The sequence below is a fragment of the Amphiura filiformis genome, chromosome 19 (genome assembly GCF_039555335.1).
Source record: "Amphiura filiformis chromosome 19, Afil_fr2py, whole genome shotgun sequence".
NCBI classification, from domain to species: Eukaryota; Metazoa; Echinodermata; class Ophiuroidea; order Amphilepidida; family Amphiuridae; genus Amphiura; species Amphiura filiformis.
The window spans coordinates 57,713,356-57,736,797 of NC_092646.1; the positions used below are offsets into that span (position 1 = coordinate 57,713,356).

The 23,442-nt window shown below is 36.9% G+C and overlaps 1 protein-coding gene across 1 annotated transcript in view; it reads left to right on the forward strand.

Moving 5' to 3' along the window:
* Positions 1-4,815: 4,815 nt before the first annotated feature.
* LOC140141650 (uncharacterized) overlaps positions 4,816-23,442 on the forward strand; it is a 31,166-nt gene continuing 12,539 nt past the window's right edge. The window contains exons 1-6 of the mRNA XM_072163561.1: positions 4,816-5,050; positions 14,332-14,900; positions 15,676-15,855; positions 16,937-17,057; positions 20,031-20,267; positions 20,815-20,871. Of these exons, the coding sequence (XP_072019662.1) occupies positions 14,376-14,900; positions 15,676-15,855; positions 16,937-17,057; positions 20,031-20,267; positions 20,815-20,871 (1,120 nt within the window). The 5' untranslated portion in view covers positions 4,816-5,050; positions 14,332-14,375. The remainder of the gene's footprint in view (positions 5,051-14,331; positions 14,901-15,675; positions 15,856-16,936; positions 17,058-20,030; positions 20,268-20,814; positions 20,872-23,442) is intronic.

Genomic DNA, 23,442 nt, shown 5'->3' on the forward strand with positions numbered 1-23,442 from the left:
CAGAATCAGACTTTACTGCATGAGAAGCTGATTCTCGCAACAGATATGTTATGAGAATCATCATATTATTACTCTATAAAACCGGGAATTGATTAACATGATAAGCACACAAATGTGCTTTGTCTTGACTTTGTCTTTCATGTGATATAAAAGGGGCTAGGATGTACCACTGGGCGTTCATGCGTTAAAATCATGCAAAAAAGTATAAATTCAAGAAATATTGATGTCACTGTGGAGCAAATCACACATTAAACAGGGCTGTCAACTTTTTGGAATTGCTTGGCGTGAGACAGCCGTACCAGGATTTGCCGACTAGGCCTACAATGTTCATTTTGACCAGTGATTATTTGAGCCACAGCAGCCCTAGAATATGTAAGGGGGGGGGGGGTTGTATGGAGTGAGGCCCTGAGAAAGTGACCCAATGCGTGACAGCCCTGCATTTATGATTAAATGGCTTTAATAATAATAATTGCTTTAACAATAATAAAGGCAAAAAAATGCTATGTGCATGGTCTGCAATTGAGATGCTCTTTTTAGAATAATGAGTAGGGTCAGTCCATCTCAAATCACCTAGTTTTCACAAAAGGTTCGCTGGTCACCCTCTCAGATTTTGTTTAAAATCACTTATATCATAGCCCTACATGTATACGTGCCAAATGAACACATTTCAAATGGTAGGTCTCTACGCGCATGTGCAAAAAGGGGGGGGGGGGGTCTGACCCAATTTTTAATAGGCCAGTTCTCGGAAACGACAAGGAGTAGAGACCTACCGTTTGAAATGTGTTCATTGGGCACATAGGGCTATGGTATTAGTGATTTTAAACAAAATCTGAGATGGTGACCAGCCAACCCATTTGGTGATTTGAGAGGGACTGACCCAGTAATGACTGTCTCTCCACGAACCAAAAGGCCAACACTTATGATAAGAGATACACCCATCGAATGTGTGTCATCAGCCCTCAGATCGGCCCTCAGACACACACACACAGGCATAGAGTTGTGCAGTAGCATGTTTTGTTGACATTTTTTGTCAATGTTTACATCAATGACAGAAGTACTCCCATAATTGAAAACTCAAATACAAAGGACATCAGTTGGCAATCTTAATGTTATGCAATCAAGTTTACAACACATCAGTCTTACAATGGATAGAAAGTTACTGAGTCACGCCATTCAAGTGCCAATATTGATTACTTCAAGTGGCCTAGTGGAGTGACCAGCTATAACCCTGCATGATTTCTATGTTATTTTGCAATAACAAAACCATGTTTTCCTTGATTTTGGTATGAAATTGAGCAAATAGAATTCAATGTCATGTAAATTTGGAGTTATTAAGGGCAACTAAAACTGATGTGAGGTAAGTTTTATCTGTTTGGAATCTGTATTGACTATTCTGAAGGAATTACTGCAATGTAAACAAACTAACTCATGGCCCATATGAACATTGTGTACTGGTTTTAAGTACCCTGTTTTCCATGGGTGACTGTAGGAACCCATGGATTCGATCCATGTAGATAAGAGACTAGATTGTCAAATACCATTTTAATTTTAATTTTTTTTTTTCATACAGGTTCTGTTCTGTGATATGCAACCATGAAGTTCCATACCTGTCGCAACACCAAACACCAACATATAAATCACTATACTGTAGTCTGGAGGATTACCAAAGGTACGGTATTTAAAACCGCTTTATCAAAATTTTGAATCTGAAGAAAATTCTTTTATTTTAAGTAAAATATGAGCTTTATGCCAATACCAAAAATCTCAGTTTTTATATAAAAATTAAGGGGAAAAAAGGGGGAGGGGTTAAGTTAAGACAGTACTCTACATGTATGTTTGTATCCTTCTCTGGCGGACTCTAAAAAAGTGATGTGGAAATACCTGGCTAACCATAGACCCTTGATGATTATGATTTTCTCGCTGACACAAAAAAATTTTTCAGTTGTTTTGGAAAACGGCCAGATGTGTAAGTGGCAATAAAATATTAATTTTGTTAATTTTTAAGTTAAACTAATTCGTAATTTTATGTACAATTTTCTTTCAGTTGCTGCTGAAATGGGACCCAAGCTCTGCAAACTACAATGGGACATGATGATAGAATACATTTACCAGCCCTGCAAAACAGTGACGAAGATAGATATGCAAAAAATAAATGCCTCCAATTGATGACAAAACATGAAAAACATAAATTTAAAGACTGTTTTTCTCACAGTCTTAATTGTGGAAAATGGATTCATCAGATTCAGAACTTTTCATTAGGGATGCCGCTTTTTTAATAAGGAATATGAGTGACAAACTTTAAGACTATTTTTTTTTTTTTTTTGAAAATAAGGGTACATGTATATCATGAAGTTTGGGGCCACAATGTCGAGTTAAAAAACATGAAAATGTAAATAAAATAATTAAGAAACTCCGACATAAATACATATGTAAGAGTGTTCTGGACTACCTATTGTCAATGCTGTTTAAATCGCAAATGCATTTTAAGATGTGTAGACTGAACACTGTATCACTGACATTGGTTTTAAATGAGTTTTGTCAGATATGAGGGGTCAGACTCCAGCCCCAGTCATGCAACTTATATTCAGAAAGATTTTATTTAAATGGTTAATTTGAATAAACCAAGATGTCATGTATATTACAGAGAGCTGATACGTAATTTATGTTTGCAGTACCGTATTTAATTTATTCAATTCTGTAAGTGCAGCAGGGTATAATATATGATGTTATTGCCGTAATCACAATCTATTTTTTATATAATTTTGATACAGATTTTGATAGGGCCCCAAGGAAGATCAGCGTTTCATTGATGGGGTTACGCTGCTTCAAGAAAGTATAAATAGATGCATTAGTTTTTGATACACTTGGAATACATCCTGTTATCATATGATATCAGCTAGTATCAAAATATAGTGTATCAAAAAAACCTGGCTGTTGAACAATCAAGTGTATCAAATCGTATCAAAATCTTTCAAGTGTATCAAATTGTATCAAATTCTTTCAAGTGTATCAAATCGTATCAAAATTGTGCAAGTGTATCAAATCGTATCAAAATCTTTCCAGTGTATCAAATTGTATCAAAATCTTTCAAGTGTATCAAATTGTATCAAATTATTTCAAGTGTATCAAATCGTATCAAAATTTTGCAAGTGTATCAAATCGTATCAAAATCTTTCAAGTGTATCAAATTGTATCAAAATCTTTCAAGTGTATCAAATCGTATCAAATTTTTGCAAGTATCAAACTGTATCAAAATCTTGAAAGTGTATCAAATTGTATCAAAGTTGATATGATTTGATACAATTTGATACTTTTTGATATGTTTTGATACAATTTGATATATTTTGATACAATTTGATATATTTTGATACAATTTGATATATTTTGATACATTTTTGATATATATCAAAAACGTCCCAATTTGATACACTTTCGATACAGTACTTTTTGATACAATTTTGATACAATTTTGATACTATCAAAACTATATCAAATTTCTGCCAGGGGTGTGCTTTCTATAGCAACCTATGCCTCTAAGGCTTGGACAATCAAAAAACGTGATGGGCAGCGACTTCTGGTATTTGATATGGCTTGTCTCAGAAAAATCCTGGGTGTTACTAGAAGAGACAGGATTAGAAACACCACAATCAGAGAGACCCTTGATTACCAGTGCACTGTAATGAACAAGATCCGTGCAAGCAGCTGTCCTACTATGGCCATGTGAAAAGTATGCCTTTAAACGACCTAAAGGAATGCCCCGATGCACTGAATGGAAAACATCAAAGCAAATTGCAGTGCAGTGGGAATCCAATCCGTAGTAGAAGCCGGTCGGATGGTTAATAACAGAGCTGAGTGGCGAAGCATAGTGGCTAGGCAGCTATCTCCAGGACCTACCTGTGTCATGGGAGGAAAGCTTTAAGTCAACGTAAGCATGGTAAGTCAAGTCAAATTAAGCATTATATTCCACTTGACCGGTGATTTCGTTTAAAATTTATACTATCGTATCACCTTTAGATTAGCCTCATCCCAATAGTATAGTTCAGTAACCTCAATCGACAAATCAGAATGCAACATTTGACCTCATGTTACAGAGTATGAGTTGTTGTACCCAAATTGTCAAAGGTCATTCTGTCAAAGAATGTACAAATGTATTGGGGTTAAAGAACGCTGCCCTGATAGATGAGCATGTTGTGGATCCTAGTGCTATAAAAAGATTCTCAAAATTCCCAGGTGACCTTGATGACGTCATAACCTTATTGAATAGACAACTAACGTTGCATTAAGTTTGATTTGATTTTCAAAGTTTGTGCCAATGCCGTCTTGTGAACTGGTCTTTTCTCCCCTGAAAAAAGAGGTTAAGAAAATTAAAATTATTCTTCTCGTGAACTGCTCAAGTAGGATATTATAAGTTCAGGTTTGAACTTGACAGCTTAGTATAACTTGAACATGAGAATGTAACAAATCATGGAAGTATTGAACTCCCGGATTGAACTGCAAAATGGGCATATTTTTTAGGGTCTGTGTATATACACAATCAATTAGTGTAAGAAAAACGTGAAATTAATGACCCATAAAAGGCAGTCTTGCCAAATGCATTGAATTACAAAATGAGATATTTTCCAGAGGAAAAGCATAAAGTTGGTGACCCATAAAGGCACTCTTGCCAAATACACAGTTTTCACGCCCAAAGACCATTCAGTTTCACCAAGCATTCTCTAAAATTATTTGCATAACTGAAAATCATTGTTCGCTGTGCATTTGACAATGCTATGCAAGCAACACTTAACCAAGCGTGTCTCAGCTGTATAACTTAACTTTACAGTAAACCTGGGCCCGGGACCTGGGCCTTTTAGTCTATCGCTCTTTTTCGGTTAGCACATAAGGTGTGGCAGCCGCAACGTATTGAAGCCTTCCTGCCTTTTGAAGACAATCGTCATGATTTTGTTAAATGTATTCTGTTTCCTTTATGACTTTGATTTTGGATAACCTTTAAGGACTTGAAGCTTACTGTTCTATTGTCACTTTCTCTGATTTGACTTCTGGACTTACGGTAAGTTACTTTCTAACATTTCTTTAAACATAGATTTCCCAAATACCTGTTCAGTGACAACTACCTAGCAAACACGAAACATTTTTGACATTGTTTGCAAAATGTTAGAAAAGGTTGCTAGAAAACGTTTTAGTGTCGATTATATAAAGGGTATAAAATGGCAGAAAACGTCAGCTGAAACGTCTTCATATTTTTTTGAAAACGTACTGCAAAATATTCTAACTTAATGCTATTTAAGTGTTGACAAAATAGTTGCCAAGAATGTTTGCAACAATTATTTTACAAATAACATTTTGGCAACATTTAAAAACGTATTGTGTTTGTTGGGTACATGTATGGTTTAAATTTGTAAGAGTATTAGAGAGAAATTAAGTTTGGTGCGTCCATTGTCCATAGTTGTAGGGAATTAAATTAACCCCGTCTTACAATGACAGAGTAGCAAGATACTTGTTCCAAAAGAAGATTGCTGCGAACTCATGCACCTGCTTACCCTTCATAGAAACACATTCTGTGAGCCACCACAAGATGACACACCTAGTCTTGATCTATAGATTTCTCACATCATTATCGCGATATTCAAACCCTCTCTACAAACTGCTGTTCAAGATTGGGGGGGCACAAGCCGTTTTTCGGAAATTTTCCTTGGGATTTTCTCAAATTTTAGATCGATTGGGGGCACGTGCCCCCCTACCCCCGTGCCACTATGACGCTCAGGGCCGGATTTACCAGGCGGCGGATGACATGATCGAGCCGGCAACTTGTGAAACTGCCCAGCCGTATGGCATTTTCCAATATAGTCGGTTCGTTTTGTGGGGTTCATTATCGACCCCAACGGTTTTAGCTTGTATTTATATTATTTATCAACATAGGCCTATTTGTTTGTGATATTTCAAGCGTTTTAAAATTTCAAAATAATCCCATTCAATTACACGGTTGACGATGAAAATTTACTGAATTTAGGGAATGCAATGCGGCCACCACCTGGGATTTACCTTTTGGGGGGGCCCTGGGTCAGGCCAAAATTTGGAGGCCCCCAAACGCACTGTGAGTAAGGCATGTGTACTCAAGCGGTAAAGTTTTAGATTTTACTAAGACATTTGCGCGTGAAGCGCGCGAAAAAAAATCAATCTTAGACTATTTTAGCTCAAATTGAAGCTTTAAAAAGAGGTCAGAGCGCGTGAAGCGCGAACAATTTTGTAATTTGTGTACTCTATTTTGTCCAAAACATGGTGTTTTTTCGGCTTAAATGGAAGATGCACACTGCACAAGGCAATTTTGGGGGCCCCACAAATTTGGGGCCCTGGGCCCGGGCCCATCTGGCCCTATGGTAAATCCGGCCCTGATGACGCTACGCCACTGCCTGCAGGCCAAAGTTGACTGTCACAGACCCTTACTCTGACGACAGCAATGGCCGGATATGATAGGCTAGGGTATCAGGACAGTCTAAACTAATCAGACTCGTCTTCGTATTACCGAGGGTTTTCCTTCGTTGCGATTTTCAAAGCATACAGACAGTAAATGAATTAAGGTACCACATACTGCAGTTACTGTCCGTTTTCCTATACACAATACACAGTGCTCTCACCATTGACGCGTGACCTCTACAAATGATGTATGTTGGAAGAATGGGCACTTGCCTAGTTAACATCACTGTGTGAAAAATAACCAGCCAATATTTAACTTATTCTCCAAACTTCTAGCAAATATATTTCTCTAACCTGACCTAAAATTACAGCTAGGTTAGATGTTCAGAAATAGTCGCACTTTTGTAAAATATGAGTGAGGGCAAGGCATAGCTAGCCAACTCCCCGTGTTAATTGAATGAAGATTTGACCGAAAATATTGGTATAGGACTGCTCACTTCTGAAGGATGCCACAAAAAAACGGTACAAGCTACATTTAAACTATTCTCTGGCAATCATCATGATGAGTTTCTTATATAGTATGCCGAAATTGGGTACTGTAGGTGATTGACAAAGGGTCGCACTTTTGTGTTTTAGGAAGGATATGTAAACGACAGATAACACCAAAAATATGAAGAAATTATTTCCAAACCGTGTTAAGTCAACAATCATTATGTTGCTCATTTTCAAGAATGCTGGTTAACAAAAAGCAGGCCATTGTCTCATTTCGTGAACAAAGGTCCACTACCATTGTTTTCTTGCGTTTCCTTTATAATCGGTTACCCAACTGAAGCTGTATTATAGCAGTTCATTGCTATATCGCACATATAAAACAGACACATGTGCACAGCCAGAGAAGATCCGATTTAATCAGTTGAGCTGTTTCAATGAGTGTTATCTTGGTTTAATAGCTTTTAATGGGGTTTAAGTCCTGCAAAGGTCGAGGTGAATTCTACTGTAGACATGACTGCATCATGAGTTATTTTAACCCCTGTATATCCTACACAAAGACAAATATGTCAAAATTAGAACCACCAGCCAACATGGCCAATAGCTGCATTTTTAGCTTGGATTTAAGACTTCATTCGTTGAAATCGGTCAAGAAATATTAGACACGAACACAAAGGAGTATTTTGTGATCCTAGCATTCCCTATTTTATGAGATTTTTCAGTAGATATGATATCCACGAAAAGATTATAAAAATCATACCAGCCGAAAAGAACTCGTTTCAGTGACTTTTATTTTACATAATTTGTGTTCTTTAATTTTTAAATCTGTCCCCTTATGTTCTAATATTCATTCAACATGCCCTACTCCCCATTCCAGAAAAAAAATTTGGGATTAAATAAATATTATCAAGTTTTGCCAAATGAAACATAGCTCAATCCTAATCATTCATTTAGTCCTAACTGAAGATAAAAGTAAAAGTTCACTATTTTACCAATCTCTTGAAAAAAGAGCCAAAAACATGCATTTTTGGCATATTTTCTGACAATCGAGTCACAAAATTCAAAGACTAATTGGAACAAGTCCAAGCATTCAAAATCTTGAGTATATGCCGAAATTTAGCTCTAATTTTCACTTTTTTGTGTTACTATAATTAAATGATTGGTTATAAGAATAAAACATGTCTTTTCCAAAAATTACACTGCCTAAACTGAAATTAGTCTTAATACAAGTCTTTGGGTTTGATTGTCACAGCATACGAAAAACGCCCTAAAAACACATGTTTTGGGCCCTTATTTCCAAAAATAGACCAAATTTTAGAATTTGACTTTTCTAACTAAAGGATTAGGATTTAGCTAAGTTTCATTTGGCAAAACAGGATAATATTTTTTTAATCCAAAAAATTATTTCTGTATTTTTCTGGAATAGGGAGTAGTAATATCCTACTCTAGGCGCGCCATTTTGTTAAATCCACCCCCCGTGTACCAAAAAAATGTTAAAATCTGGCATAATTTGCATCTTTGCGCCATTCGAACAAAACCATATCCAGAATTCTGCTACAGTTGATTGGGCGGGCATCACTTCCAGTTGACATGGTTTTATTGTGTTCAATTGACCCGTACCGGAGGGGAATTCCCGAAACTTTCCTATCAAACAATTGTTTACATTAAAGGGACATTCAGAGGATTTGAGTTGATTTATGGCGATAAACTACTTTGAAAGTTAGAGTGAAAAAATAACTTTGAAATGCTACATGGATCATAATTTATTATTGTCAATAATTATTGACTATTATAATTTAGACCCACTGCTTTATCTAGCATCAGAAAGAATTTGCAACAGCACAAAATAGCCCAAACACTAGCCTGCTATCAAAGACCAAGGTGGGTGGGGGGTAACATTAAAAGGTATAACAAAGTTAAAAATCCGACGTTTTGAAAAGACAAATCTTTTCTTTTTCAAGGAATAAACTTAGAGACCAGGTCTCAATGTACAACTTGTAGAGACTATACAGAGCTGATAAGAGCTAGTCTCTACTATTTGTACATTGAGAGCTGGTCTCTAAGTTTATTCCTTGAAAAGGGGAAGGGTTGTCTTTTCGAAACGTTGGGTTTTATTTTTATCTTTGTCATACATTTTGTGTTATTCCCGTATTGGATGTTGTGTCATATTTCCCTGATTTTAATCTTATCCATTGCTAGTGTGACACTGTTGTATCCTTTTGGATCCATCCTTTGGTTCCCTGCTGGAAAATAGGAACATATTTTCCATGTTTTTATGTTATATTAAATCCCGATTTGACAATGATGGTGGAATAATGTCATATGATTGTTGCTAGTTTATCAGCGTTAGGCAATGTACTTGTTTAGGGCATAAAAAACGAAAAATGTATAGTTTTCCAAAGGAATGTGTATATTTTAACTAAAAAAATATAAAGAGGAAAAAAGTATACATTGTAGTTTGTTATCAGCATATACACTTCTAGTGCATCACTCTATTGTTTATTATCCATTGTTGTCCAGTGCATTATATTTTACGAATCACTCTTCAGCGAGGTTATCTGAAGTCAGCGTGCACAAATTATATAAACCTGCACGCTAAACAAAAGAATCTAGATAACGTGCACGCTAAACAAAAGAATCTAGATAATACGTGCACGCTGACCTTTTATAACCTCAAGCAAACCTCTAGAAACACCAAGAGATTGATAAGTAAAATACAATACACAGAACAACAATAGATAATAAACAATAGATTAAACTACTTGAAGAAAATCAATTGCCAACAACAGATGAATACATCACTCGAAGTAAACATACATATTATCGAATTATGAGGTCAATAACCTTCAGATATTATTGTAAGTTGTACTTAAGGGGTGGGGTATGAACCTTTGGACAGTATTTATTGTGTGACATTAGAGCACATAGGCCTATCGAATTGCATTCTGAATACGAAGAATGTCCTTCTGATATCAAATAATTTAGATTTTTTGAAATTCGCAATGTAATGCACATTTTATGGCAAATGATTAAAAATTGATATTTTTGATATTTAACAGTACTCGAAGTAAACTTTATAAATCTGATGATTTATACTTAAAGTGTATGTAGGTGGGATGAAAAGCCGACGATCAATTAAAAATGTTGACCTTTCGTATTGAAGATATGGATTTTTTCCCAAAACAGCAAAAAAAAATGGTCTTTTGGGGGAAAAAATCCATATCTTCGATATGAAAGGTCAAAATTTTCAATTGATCGTCGCCTTTTCCTCCCAGCTACATACACTAGAATATATCATTAGATTTTCATAATTTACTTCGAGGACTGTTATATCAAAAATGTGAAAAATATAAAATTTTAATAATTTGTCATAAAATTTGTACCATATCGTGAATTTCAAAAAATGAAAATTATTGATATCAGAAAGACATTCTTCGTATTCAGAATGCAATTCGATATGTCTGATGTGCTCTCATGTCCCAAAAAAATAGTGTCGAAACGCTCAAAACGCTCATTCCAGATCCCTTAAATGCAAGATGTGTGTATACCCTCACTTTGGAAATTAATGCTTATTTAGACTTCATTTTATAAGCCTATACTTTAAATTATTTGGACCTTGCTTTCTACGCTCAATTTGTTTGACATGCATGTTAAATGTTTTATTGATGAATTTTTGACTATTTCTCGCAACAAAAATTGATCACTTACATGACCTTTCGGCTTGCGGTCGATAAGCCTTTTTCAAACTGATGTTATTAATCTTGGAGTGTTATTATTCTTTAAACATGTTTAAAATGTCATGAAAGAAAATTGTGTCTACATCTTATGAGCTAACATGCTTTCACATTTCAACACTTTTTGTTAGCGTCAATTCTATTAAATTATGTGTTGTTCAATTTCACCGAATTTTAGTCCAAACAGTTAAAAGAGATTCATCGACACAACAGCGAGAAAGAAGTTGTATTTTAGAAGCCCTAGGTCCAACGATAGGCCTATAACAAGACTGTTCTGTCATGTCTTTGATCACGTTTTCAACTGACCAATTAAAATTGGGTGTCTTTGTAAAAAGTTAATTGTGTCTTAGTATCATAATTATTGATACAATATTTGTTCGAATTTGGGTGGTAAGATTGTGTCATTATTCCGTTTACTTTCGTTTTTTTTACTTTTCTTTTCTCTTACTTTTAGGCTTACAATTAAATTACTCTGTTCCCATTTTTGAGGTGTATTGCTTTAGTTTTACCCAATTGGAGGATATTACTTTAGGTGGTGGTGGTGGTGGTTACTAGTCCGAATAATCAGACCCAGAACAAAATATTAATTTCTGACATGATCGTGTACTGGGTCTGAACTGTTTCCATATGAAATCTTGATGGCAAATTGGACAATAGAAGCACATGGTTCTACGTGACAGCTTTTTAATCCCTATTCAGGTTACGTGAATCACGCTATTGTGGACCATCCTTCTGATACTTGAGTGTTTGGACAAGCGGAACGGTTTTTTGTCTACCTCTCTGTTTGTAAACAAACCAGGAGGTCGAAATCGTCCTCCTCGCCGAATACGAAAGTCAGCGTAATAGTACGGCACTGGTGGTTACCACTTTTGATCAATTCTTTTGGACATTATAGGCCTACTTATGAAACGAAACACGTCGAGACCGTTATATGTTAATAGGCCTACCCGGGTAATCATAGTAATGAGAAAAAACAGAGCTTTTTGCTGATATTAATATCCCAGTTTATATTACACGTATAAGCCTACATCTTTAAATCCTAAATTTTGTTGTGTGATCAGCCGAAATACATGCATGTATTGAATATAAACCTTGAAGTTTGATGTGTTCTACTTTCGAAATTCCGGTTTGTCTATGTCACTTTCCACGTTTTTGCCGTTTTCTTATGACTTATCGTGTTTTGTCCGTTTTACCATGTTTTGTCGTTTTAAGAAGTTATACGCACTTTTTACACGTTTGTTTGATTGAAAACAACAACAGACACATTTTTTGATATTTTTCTTAATATTTTATTCACTTTTGTCAATTATTTCAATTTTATTTATGAAACTCTGTTTTCCGTTTTCTACCTCCGATTCCATGAAATTCGTCCGTTTTCAGTATCACGGCATGGCTTTAATGAATTGCTAGGCCTAATGTTTTTAAAAACTTTAATAACGTGATTCTTACCTTTTCGTCGAGCGATCTTGATCACGGGACATTGTTCGTTACTTCTGTTTTCCTTCTTGTTGTATTTCCTTCCTCAACCACCATGCTCGCTGATATTATCTAGTCATATCATATATGTCCAGATATGTCGGAAACAATTGGTACTATAATTTACTTTGTACATCGAAGACAGTGATAGGCCTAAATCATTGGTAACTTCCATAGTGTAAACATGCAAAGGTTTGTGTTGAAGATGTTTCCTCTCGGGGCACAAGTAGTTGAATGAGGAGCCAGTGAGGAGCGCATTCTGCCAAATTACCACTGCTTTGATATTTAAATTACGTGTCTTTATAATTCAAAAGGTAATTGTATTACTCCATGTATCATCTAGAAGATGATTTGAACTAAACACCTGGATCGTAATTCTATAGAAATTTGACATAAAGATGAGTCAATGTATTTCCAATCGCACTTGTAAAATCATTGTTATTATTACGGTATCAATCAGCAATTGATCAATTTGTTTTAGGGGAGTAGATTCTTGGGTACGCAATGAGCGTGTTTATAGTTAACCAGCTTAGCTATTATTTAGCGTATATATAAGCGTAAAAGTACTGCGAAATCAATTGCAATGATAAGGATAATCTTTCCGTATACAGCCACTCTAAACACGCTCAATGTAACACCATTATTAACAGTTATATAAGCAGCCATCAAACTGACTATGACGAGAAAATAAACAGATAGTGGAGACAGGTCATTGACCAGTGTTTTTAATACATGTTTTAATATTTTTTAGACTAAAAAAATTAATATTAATCATATTTTAATGTGTTTCTTTTATTATAAGTGATGCCCTTGAAGTGTATGAGGATAATTACTTCGCAGAAGTGCATTCGTCAAGATAATCGCACTTGACCGCAGAGTTATTGCATTTAGCTCTTGAGCCTAACGGCTCTCGAGCTAAATGCAATAACCCTACGGTCTCGTGCGATTATCTTGACTAATGCACTCTGCTCAGTGAATTATCCTTATCATATTTTCAGGGCATGCACAATTCAAATTTTAGTATTATTATAAATATTAAAAAATATCATGTGAAGATCATTATACTTTCTTAGGGTAGGAAAACAGCAAAATAATTTTTTCAAAGAGGGGAAATACTGGTTTGGAGTATTTAGTGCATTTTGTAAGCATACATGAGCATGATGACCACCTTGATATGTAGAGACTCCTCTGAACGTAGATTCAGAAAATTGGATATTTTGTGAATGGTGTATACATCGGACTACCCTGTAGTTATTATATTTATAAGGATTTATAGGCGTTAGCACCCTAAAAGCAACACATTTTGATGTATAGTACCATTTTTTCATACTTTTTCACATTTTTGCCGCCCTTTTTTCTTTACTAATTATTTTTGCCACCCCTTCTACTTCCGCCGCCCCTTCGTTTTGGCCGCTCCCAATGCCCCCCCCCCCCCAATACTCGCTTGGCGGACCTAACGTAAGGTGGGAGCTTAATTAATTGAAAGGGCGAGATTACTATAACTAAAATACTTTAATAAAAGTTTTTCGTCTGTCGTTATTTTCCGTCTCTTTTCCCGAGAGTTTTACATTATACCTATCGTTTGAAGTTGTTCAAGTTCAACAGGCGATACTAGCAATTATTATAATTCGCCAATGGACCATAACTTGAGCTATATTTAATAACGAAAAAAGTCCCTAATATTTTCCCTGTCAGACAATCATCTATTGTGAAATGCGAGTTCTGGATGAAAGAGTAGAAAGAATCTTACAGATCAAATACATGCAGTGGGTGTTGGTATATGAAATTGATTAAAATAAATGTTAACATTTATATAGCGCCTTTCACATGTATCAAAGCGCTTTACATTTATTCCGCCGTCGTTAGAATATGTCAGCTGCCATACAATGCCCAAGGCATCCTCATACCTTTGGGCGGCGCTCAATGGACAATATCCCTAACAGCTCCCCATTTAACCCCTGGGTAGAGAGAGGCAAGTGAGGTAAAGTGCCTTGCCCAAGTGCACAACACGATGGCACCGCCGGGGCTCGAACTCGCAACCCTCCGATTGCCAGGTAGATCCCGTACCGCTGCGCCACCGTGCCCCCATTTGTGCAGGAAGTACATTGTACATGTATTGGTATAAATATACCGTTTTAAAATGTTTCTTTGCACAATGTTACTCTCATTCGACATATCAACTTTTAGTAATGAATTATACCATATCTTGTTCTTTCAGACGCCATTTGAAGATACACCTGACGAACCACATCGTTCATAAAGATGGCCACTGCTGCACCACAGACATCACCAGACAACTTTGTCAAAGTCTTGCAAGCTGTACAACATATCACGTGGAAAACCCTTCCAAGTGTAGACAATTGCATTACGATATGGCATAACAACCAAATTCATAGAACTGGTCTAAAACGTTGTTCCCAACCAAATGTATGCCCTTGCATGGAAAAACCGAAACATATCTCGAAATTGAAAGCTCTTGTTTCAAAAGAAAAGTATGCTTGTCATAATTGTAAAACCTGGACTAAAGCATTACAAAATGCTCTATACACCCCAGAGGGTAATCAGCGCACAGATATTGAATGGGACAATGTCAATCTCACACGTATATATGACGATCACATGGAAGTCGGTAACGCCTTTGTATCTCCCTTACCGTCTGGGCAAAGATCAAGGCAATTGCAAGACTATGACATAGCCAGAATTCTGCAACTGATGCTTCACTTTGGAGAATACCATGCCTACAATATCAGGACCCGGAATCGAGACTCATTCAGAGTTATAAAACATGTAATTATAAAACCTATTCTTTGTTTACATGGCTTAAGACTGGGTTAAAGAGCATAAGGCAATCAACAATTTGACGAAAACAGATCACACAAAACTTTGTCAACATTCAAATTTGGGTGGTTTTTTTTTCAACCAAATAATATAAATTTGAAATAAACCGTGCAAATTGAAATCAAGAAAGCAATCCGACATCCCTAAGCCACGCCTCCTATCTGAAACACTAACACTTTCGCTGCTCAACAGTTTTCTATGGAGAAACTGTGATCAAAACTCTTTGGGCGCAGATTGTCCCGTCACTATGGTCGCGCAAATTATAGAAATTATGCGCTGTATACCTGCCACCAACAAAACTGTATGTACATGTTGAGCATCAATTCTCAAATAATGTAGGGACGTGATCGCCCCCTTTGATTTGAAAACTTAGAAAATCCCATAGGAAAATTGCCGAAAAACGGCCCGTGTTCCCACCCCGTCAAGCCATGTGTCCCTAATCATGGTCAGTACCCCCCTCCCAATAGGATGATTCACGCTACCCCGCTGTACTCGGGCCGATTTCTGGGAAGTGTTTGGCAAAGTAAATTGGTGGTGTGACAAGGGGATAAAAATGTAATTATGTTGCCGGCTTTTAAACCTACCCCAACAAATGTAAGCTATCTACATGCACAAATTTCTATGTACATGTCATTATCCTTTCCTGCATAATGTTACACTAACTCCCCTTTATCTGTTTCAAGAAGTGGAGGTTTAATTTCAGATATTCTTGTTTACAAAACAGGTTGCAGAAATGTGGAACACCTTGTCAGATATGTGCCTCTCATCTGATGGAAGACTTCACATAGATGACCTACACACAAAGCTTTACTTTGCAGACTTGAAAGCATTTATTCGATGTCTTCAAGACCTGCAACACGTGTCTCAACAAGACGTAGATGAGATGAATGCAAAACTGACACAGGTATGAAGGTCACTTATAGTTATTTTCCCATTTTCGATCTTTATCCGTATCCCCACCTCTCATCCCTTCATATATCCCTGTCTTTTAAATTTTCTCTTCTGTTAACGCTTCTTTTTTAATCTGGTTATATTTGTTTTCCCCAGTGTCGTAGCTGGGATTTTTACCCTTTTACTAGGCGTGGGACTCAACTTATTCCTAAAAAAAAGCCACATTTTGTTTTATTTACGGTATTGCATGATTAATAATAGAGATATTGCGATTTCCAAACGTATATTAACTTGGAAGGGAAAAAAATCTGAAATAAGTTGGCAACATCTGTAGATTAAATTCAGACATCCGCTCTCCCCATGATTCATTTAGAATTGGGTAAATGAATCACGCAAGTACTCCGTCCTTCGGAGGGGACGTTAAGCCGTCGGCCCCGTGTACAGAGAGCTATACCTGTACATGTACCTCGCAGTCAGTTTCGAAAGAGTAGGGTTTTAACCCTTGACTGTTCCCAACCCGTCCCGGTGTTCAAATGGACCCCAATGGAAATAAGCTTCAATAGAGGCTTTCTTGGGTTCAGGTACAAACGATATTCATTCACTTTTGCTACACAAAGACACGAAAGTAGCTCAAGCTGTTTTAGGACTACTTACACAGTTGGCCATGTCTTCGCTTGTAGATCACCGATTTTATTGGAACAACGCTTATGTAGCAGGTTAAGAAATTACCTTGACGATTAAGATAATACAATCAATAAGTATTTGTTTGCTACTATTTCCTAAATTGTATATTTTTTGTTACAACCTGTATATTATCATCATTTATCATTTCATCATTTATTTTATTTCCATATCAAATAAATATATAATTACATACATCAAAATCAGACAATAATAAAATATCCAAATACATCAAAATCAATAAAAATAACTTAATGACAATAATTAACAAGACACGTTGTGGAGGAGAAGGCTGGAAGGCCAAAAAGGCCTGTAAAATGCCTTCCCCTATAGGAGTTGAAACAAAAAACAAACAAAAAACTAGTTTAAAAAAATATGACTTTAACTAATTATTCTCAAACGTCTCTTTACAGATACAATCTAGTTCAGTGGAGATGACATCTGAGTTGCAATCGGCCATCGAGAGTTCATCACATGGCAATCATGACCAACTGCGTTGTATATTACAACGGCCATTGGGAACAATCGGGAAAGGTATTAATCGGTTTAATGTATTAATTACTTTCAAATATTTTCATATAATAAGTATACAGGGTGTCTCAATTAAAATAGGCCCTGTAGATTAGGGGACGTAACTTAAAATGTCGGCAGTAAATATGTTTCTTCTATAAAGCATCACATCAAAGCGTTACTGAGATAATCGGGATTGTACAAATAGACCCATTTTTGGAACGTTCCAATGGGGTAATACACATATCGTGTTGCATTGTAGTTTAGAATGAAGAAAGAAATGAAGTAAACTCTCCGTCTTGCCGGGTACGAGTTGAAAAAATCAACCATGATCAATTAATCTCAAAGAATGTTTTTCACACCTTTCTCTTTGGGTTAAAATATGTTAAAACATACCTATTAAAAATATTATAGTTCATACATTTCTCAAGCAACAACCCCGGACAACAGTGTACTCATGTGTGAGCAGAAAAACGGGTCTTTTTTTCAGAGAATGAATCGCGCGAATCGCATTTCGCTAGTTCTGATGCGTTTAAGAGTCATTTAGTGATCCAGCTAATTCGCAAAGCGTGTTTCTTCGACTGATTTGTACCAGGACCATCACTCAAATATTATAAATATTGATAATAAATAATAAAGAAAACATTTAAGGCTGTATTCTTTTTGAATCCTGTATTGGTGCTACCTTTCAGATAAAAATCCTGCTTATTTGTTGTTAAAATGCGCTAACGTCCTTTATAAGGATGTTTTTGCTCAAAAGGGCTATGTTTTGAAAATCATTAGTCGCGCATCAACAGCGTTTTTTTGGCCACGAAATGACATTCGTGAGATTCATTCTTGGAAAAGAACCCTTTTTCGTGCTTTTCTGGTCACGCATATGAAACTCAAGTGACCGCTTGGCCCTGTTGTTGCTTTGAACAATATTTTTAGAAGATATATTTTCACATATTGTTAACGCAAACAGAAAGGTGTGAAAAACATTCTTTGAGAGATTAATTGATTGGTTAATTTCTTAATTCGTACCCATCCAGCAACTTCATTTCTTTTTGTCCATTATAAACTATAGGGTCCACAACTTCTAATATCCCCCTACATACTTTGTAGAATAATTCGAACAATACTTGACGAAATGCAAATGTGTAAAAAGGTATGGGTAGCTTTATTTGTTTTACACATACGGACCAAATAGCGTCGCACGTCATTGCGTTCAGGCACAATGGGTTATTATGAAGTGATCGTTTTTAACAGTGTTTAAAGTTGCATCTGAGTCCATAGGAGTCAACTCTCCATAGGAATATTCATATGTGTTTGTTAAAGAAAAACTCAATCTTTGGTATTCTTCATTTTCAAAAGCAAAGCAGGTGTTTAAATCTTTTCTTTTTTAATGATAAATGGCTGAATTGGGCAGGATATGTACTGCACTGAGAAAAGACCATACATCGCCAGTTCATCACATGTGAAAAGTCACATCTTAATCATGCCACGTTTGCCCGATTTCCTTCGCGGTCGAGCAATATGTTTGCTGGATAAAAATGTACCAGTGAAAGAAATTGCTCGTCGTATTGGAGGTGTGCCTAATGCAATTTGAAAATTGAAAACAAAATTTCAGGTGACAGGAGAAGTGAAAAATCAGCCGAGAGCCCCTTGCTGACGTGTCACGTCTGTTCGTCAGAAGATGTCAATAGTAAATCTGGCTGAAACCAGCAACGGATCCGGACTTTCGTAAACAGCATGCGCCAACGTTGTAATGCACTTAGACGTTATGGTTTTTGAATAATTACAAAGGTTTTAATTTTACTGCCGACATTTTAAGTTAAGATTCCCAATCCACAGGGCACCCTGTATTTAGCAGGGGCAGCATCTGATAGGAGTCCTGATATAATGGTTCTACAACCATCTGGCATGGCACCATCTTCATTCTTCTTATTTATTATTTGAATAACTGACAACGCACTACGCAGCGTAGTCAGAATCTATATAATAATACGCTATTCTCTGTCTCTCTGTCTGTAGATCTGTCTGTCTGTCTGTCTGTGACTGCTAATGTGAGGCCACCGTAGGTCATACGGGGCTCAAACTTGGTGGGTGGGTGCAGCTTGGCATGAGGAAGAACGAGTTTATATTTTTTTAAGGTCAAAGGTCAAGGACGGGGTCAAGTTCAATTGAAGTCTAATTTCAAATACTTTAAATGGCAAATCTAGCCATGCCATTGTGTTGACCTTGGACTATCAAACAAAAGTTTCCACGGTGACCTTTTCGTCAGACCAACGGTTAGAGGTCAAAGGTCAAGAAAGGTAAAAATTCAAATTGCTCACTATGGAGCTCAAACTTGGTGGGTGGGTGGACCTTGGACTAACATGCAAAAGTTTCCACAGTGACCTTTTCGTCATACCTACGGTTAAGAGGTCATAGGTCAAGAAAGGTAACAATTTCAAATTGCTCCCATTAAGCTCAAACTTGGTGGGTGGGTGGACCTTGGACCAACAAACAAAAGTTTCCACGGTGATCTTTTCGTCCGACCTACAGTTAAGAGGTCATAGGTCAAGAAAGGTCAAAATTTCAAATTGCCCCGCTGGAACTCAAACTTGGTGGGTATGTGGAAATTGGACTAACAAACAAAAGTTCCATTGTGACCTTTTTGTCAGACCTACGGTTGAGAGGTCATAGGTCAAAAACAAAGATTTCAAATTGCTCATGGAGCTCAAACTTGGTCGGTGGGTGTAACTTTGGCCAAGGAAGCCCAGGTTTGAGATCTGCAAAAGCCAATAACTATGACAGCCGAGAACCGCGAAATACGGGTAACCGCCTAGTATAATATAATAGTCGGACGTCTTACATTGGGTTTTGCTGTTGCGATAACAGCAGCGTAACTTTTGCTGCAGTGTTTTCGCTACGGCATCGTACATTAAGGCTTTAATAAAATAAAATGTCACAGCATCTGCTCGTTTTTGGAGATTAGACATATTAAACTATTAAAAATGCAATATTTTCTTGCAGATTTTGAGATCAACTCGTCACTGCAACCAACTAACGATGAAGTAGTTTCAAGAGACTCGAGCTTATTTTTGCGTAGCTCTAACACTGGTACACCAGCAATCAATACACAAACGCTTAATGTTTACGGGAATATTTACAGCAGTGATCGCCAAACTATCATACAAGGAGACCATTTCAATCAAACGCCAACTATCGAACAAGGAGACCAGTTTAATCAAACGAGGGCTTTACCACCTGGTAAGTATATGTTCAATTGCTTGATTCATTCTCGTTGAAATAGTCAATCAAGTACGTTGCAATAACTTCTTGTCTTCCTGTGGGATACGGGCCGCTGCGATAGTTGAGATTTGTGAGCCTTGTTTGACAGTTTTCGCCCCCATTAATGTCATCTTGCCACCAACACAATATTTATTCCGATGACACTGAGCTACGACAGAACTTTCAGTGAAAAACGGTCTGATTTTATTGCAACCTTTTTCTTTTCCAATTGAGAGTTTATCCTCAAGTGGAGACGTTAATAAAAGTGTTGGTTTCGTGGACAGTGAGACAAAGCACCTTGTCCAAGTGCACGAAACGTCGCACAGGATTCGAACCCAGTACTTCAAACTACTTCGCAATTATCCGTGTTTTGGCATAATATTTTACTATATTTTAGCTGGCTAGGGCAGTATTCGATTGCACTGTTAGGTGTGTGTCCTGCTTCATGATATGTATGCTTCATGGTCAAAATTATTTGCCTTTGTATTAGTGATACACGTGTTCTTAATTTTTTTCTTGTATTAAGGTCACAGTTCAATTTCGGGTCTTCCAGCGATACAAAGAGAGCAACTGGAAACACAAGGTAGGTTTGTTTGCTTTTCCTTTGTTTTAAGTGGTTCCCTACGTTGTGAAACATTTTACGTATAGGACCAGGTTAGGGCAAATTATTGAAGTCATTTAAAAGACAATATAACCATGTTCCAAAACACAAAAATATTTTAAAACATCTGTTTTGGTTTTTGTCAAAACTTTATAATAACATTTAAATGTCGGGTTATATAAAGGTCGTGAACACGTTTTTAAAACCGTTTACATGAAAAATAAAACCACTGCAGCAACATTTTTAAAAAACTTGACCAACTTCACCAAAAATATTTTAAATTTGGGCGAAAATCGGGGTTTTTATGATTTTATTTGAAAATTAATAATTTTTTGACCATTTTTGGTGCAAATTTCTCAAAGTTGGTCAAAATAAAAAAAATGGTTCTTAGATATTTTTATTTAGTTTTTAAAATATTTGGCGCCCATTTGACCTCACTGGTGAATTTATCAAGTCTTTGCCATTCTAAATATGTATACGTTTATATACTTTAGACCAACAATTAGCAGTTGACCCGGAAATGTCCATAATTCAGGGTTAAGACCAATCTTAAAGTCATATTATAACCACCCTGATTATAACATTTGCTGAGGAGGACGCCCTCCATATTTTTCAAAATTCTGTTTTTTACACGATTACCCGGTAGCAAATATAATCAATGCATCCCTTAAGCAAAGTATTGTTCCTACCCAGTGGAAGGAAGCCAATGTCATCCCAATCCCCAAGCAAGCTCCGCTCTCAATCGACAAGTTGCGTCCAATTTCTCTAACTTCGTGCCTTGCGAAAGTCGCTGAAGGAAGAGTTTGCAAATGGATTGTGGATGCCATTCAGCCCCATGTAGACCAAAGACAGTTTGGAAACCAGAAGGGATTGTCTACCACCCACCACTTGATGTCAGGGGCCGAGAAATCAAAAAATGTTGGCACACTTGTGCTAACAGATTTTTCAAAGGCTTTCGATTTAATTGACCATAAGATCACAGTCACAAAGCTTCTCAAGCTTGGTGTTTCTCCTTCCCTTGTGCAGTGGGTGGTGGACTTCCTTTCTGGTAGGAAACAAAGAGTTAAGTACAAAAACACTTACTCTGATTGGGTTGAAGTACATGGTGGTGTACCTCAGGGCACTATCATTGGCCCTATTGCCTTTTTAGGCATGATCAATGATGCGCTCACTGAGTTTGATGACAACAGATTGAAGGTTTGGAAGTATGTTGACGACCTTACAATAGGTGAAAATAGAGCCATTGATGATGTCACTGAGGTACAGCAGTGCTTAGAATCTCTCCATGATTGGTCTGTCAGTAACAAACTTAAGTTGAATCCAAGTAAATGCCAAGCCATGAGTGTGTACTTTGGTAAAAACAATCCCCTGGATGTTGATCTACGCATCTCTGAGCACTCCCTGGCAGTAGTCCAGAAAGTCAAGTTGCTGGGAGTTATCATCCAAAATGATTTGAAATGGCAAGGCCAGGTAGACAATATGCATTCCAAAGCTAAAGGAAAAATGTTCATGTTACGCAAACTTAAAGAAGCAGGTCTCAACGCAGGTGAAATACTCTCTGTCTACAAAGGTTATATGAGACCAGTGTTAGAGTATGCAGCCCCCTTATGGCATGGAGGTCTCGCTCAGAGCCAGGAGGACTGTTTGGAGAGAATTCAGAAACGTATATGTAAGCTGCTCCTTGGAAAGGAGTATAAATCTTACTCCGACTCCCTTGCCACTCTGGATCTTGAGCCTCTACACTCCCGTAGACTGCAGATTTGGAAGGAGTTTGCCTCCAAAGCACATGCATCTGAAAAATTCTCCAGATGGTTCCCTGCCACTGACTATTCATCCTCAATGACCCTAAGAAAGCCCCCTAAAGTCAAGAGTTACAGGTGGAAAACCAAAAGATTCAAGGAAAGCCCAGTTCCATACATGTCTGAACTCCTGAATCATGCTTAGTGTTCTCCTGTCCATCTAGTGATTTGGTTTGAATCATTTTTTGTGCAAATGGATGGATGGGAGGGGCTGGTGTGATTTGGTAGTCCAAGCCCTTAAGTGCAATTCCCTCTCCTGTCATATTATCATATCTTTTATTATGCCGTCACATTGATATTCTATTAGGATGTGTTTTGTGCAATGGTAAGTGTGGGTGTGCATCAGTGGATGTTGGTGGGTGTGTATGGGTATGGGAGGGTGTGGGTGTGTGTGTGGGGGGGGGGGTGTGCAGAGGTGTGTTTGAGATATGGTGTTGGGGTGAGTTCGGTTGAGTATGAGCTACAGCTATTTATTAATTCTTTGATTGTACCTTTTAAAATTTTCATTGAGTATGTATTGTGCAATAATTCAAGGGTTTTTTTATGTATTTTATTATTATTTGCATTTCTTTATATAAATTTGATTGTAATTATTGTAATTCACCATGCAATTCAGCCATTTTGGCTGCTATTTGAGTGTTTTAATAAATATACCTGAATATATATATATTGTACCTTATTTAAACCAACATACCCGAGATGTCAAAATCCGAGATTTTGAATAAAACGCAGGAACCGTCGTTTATTATTACGA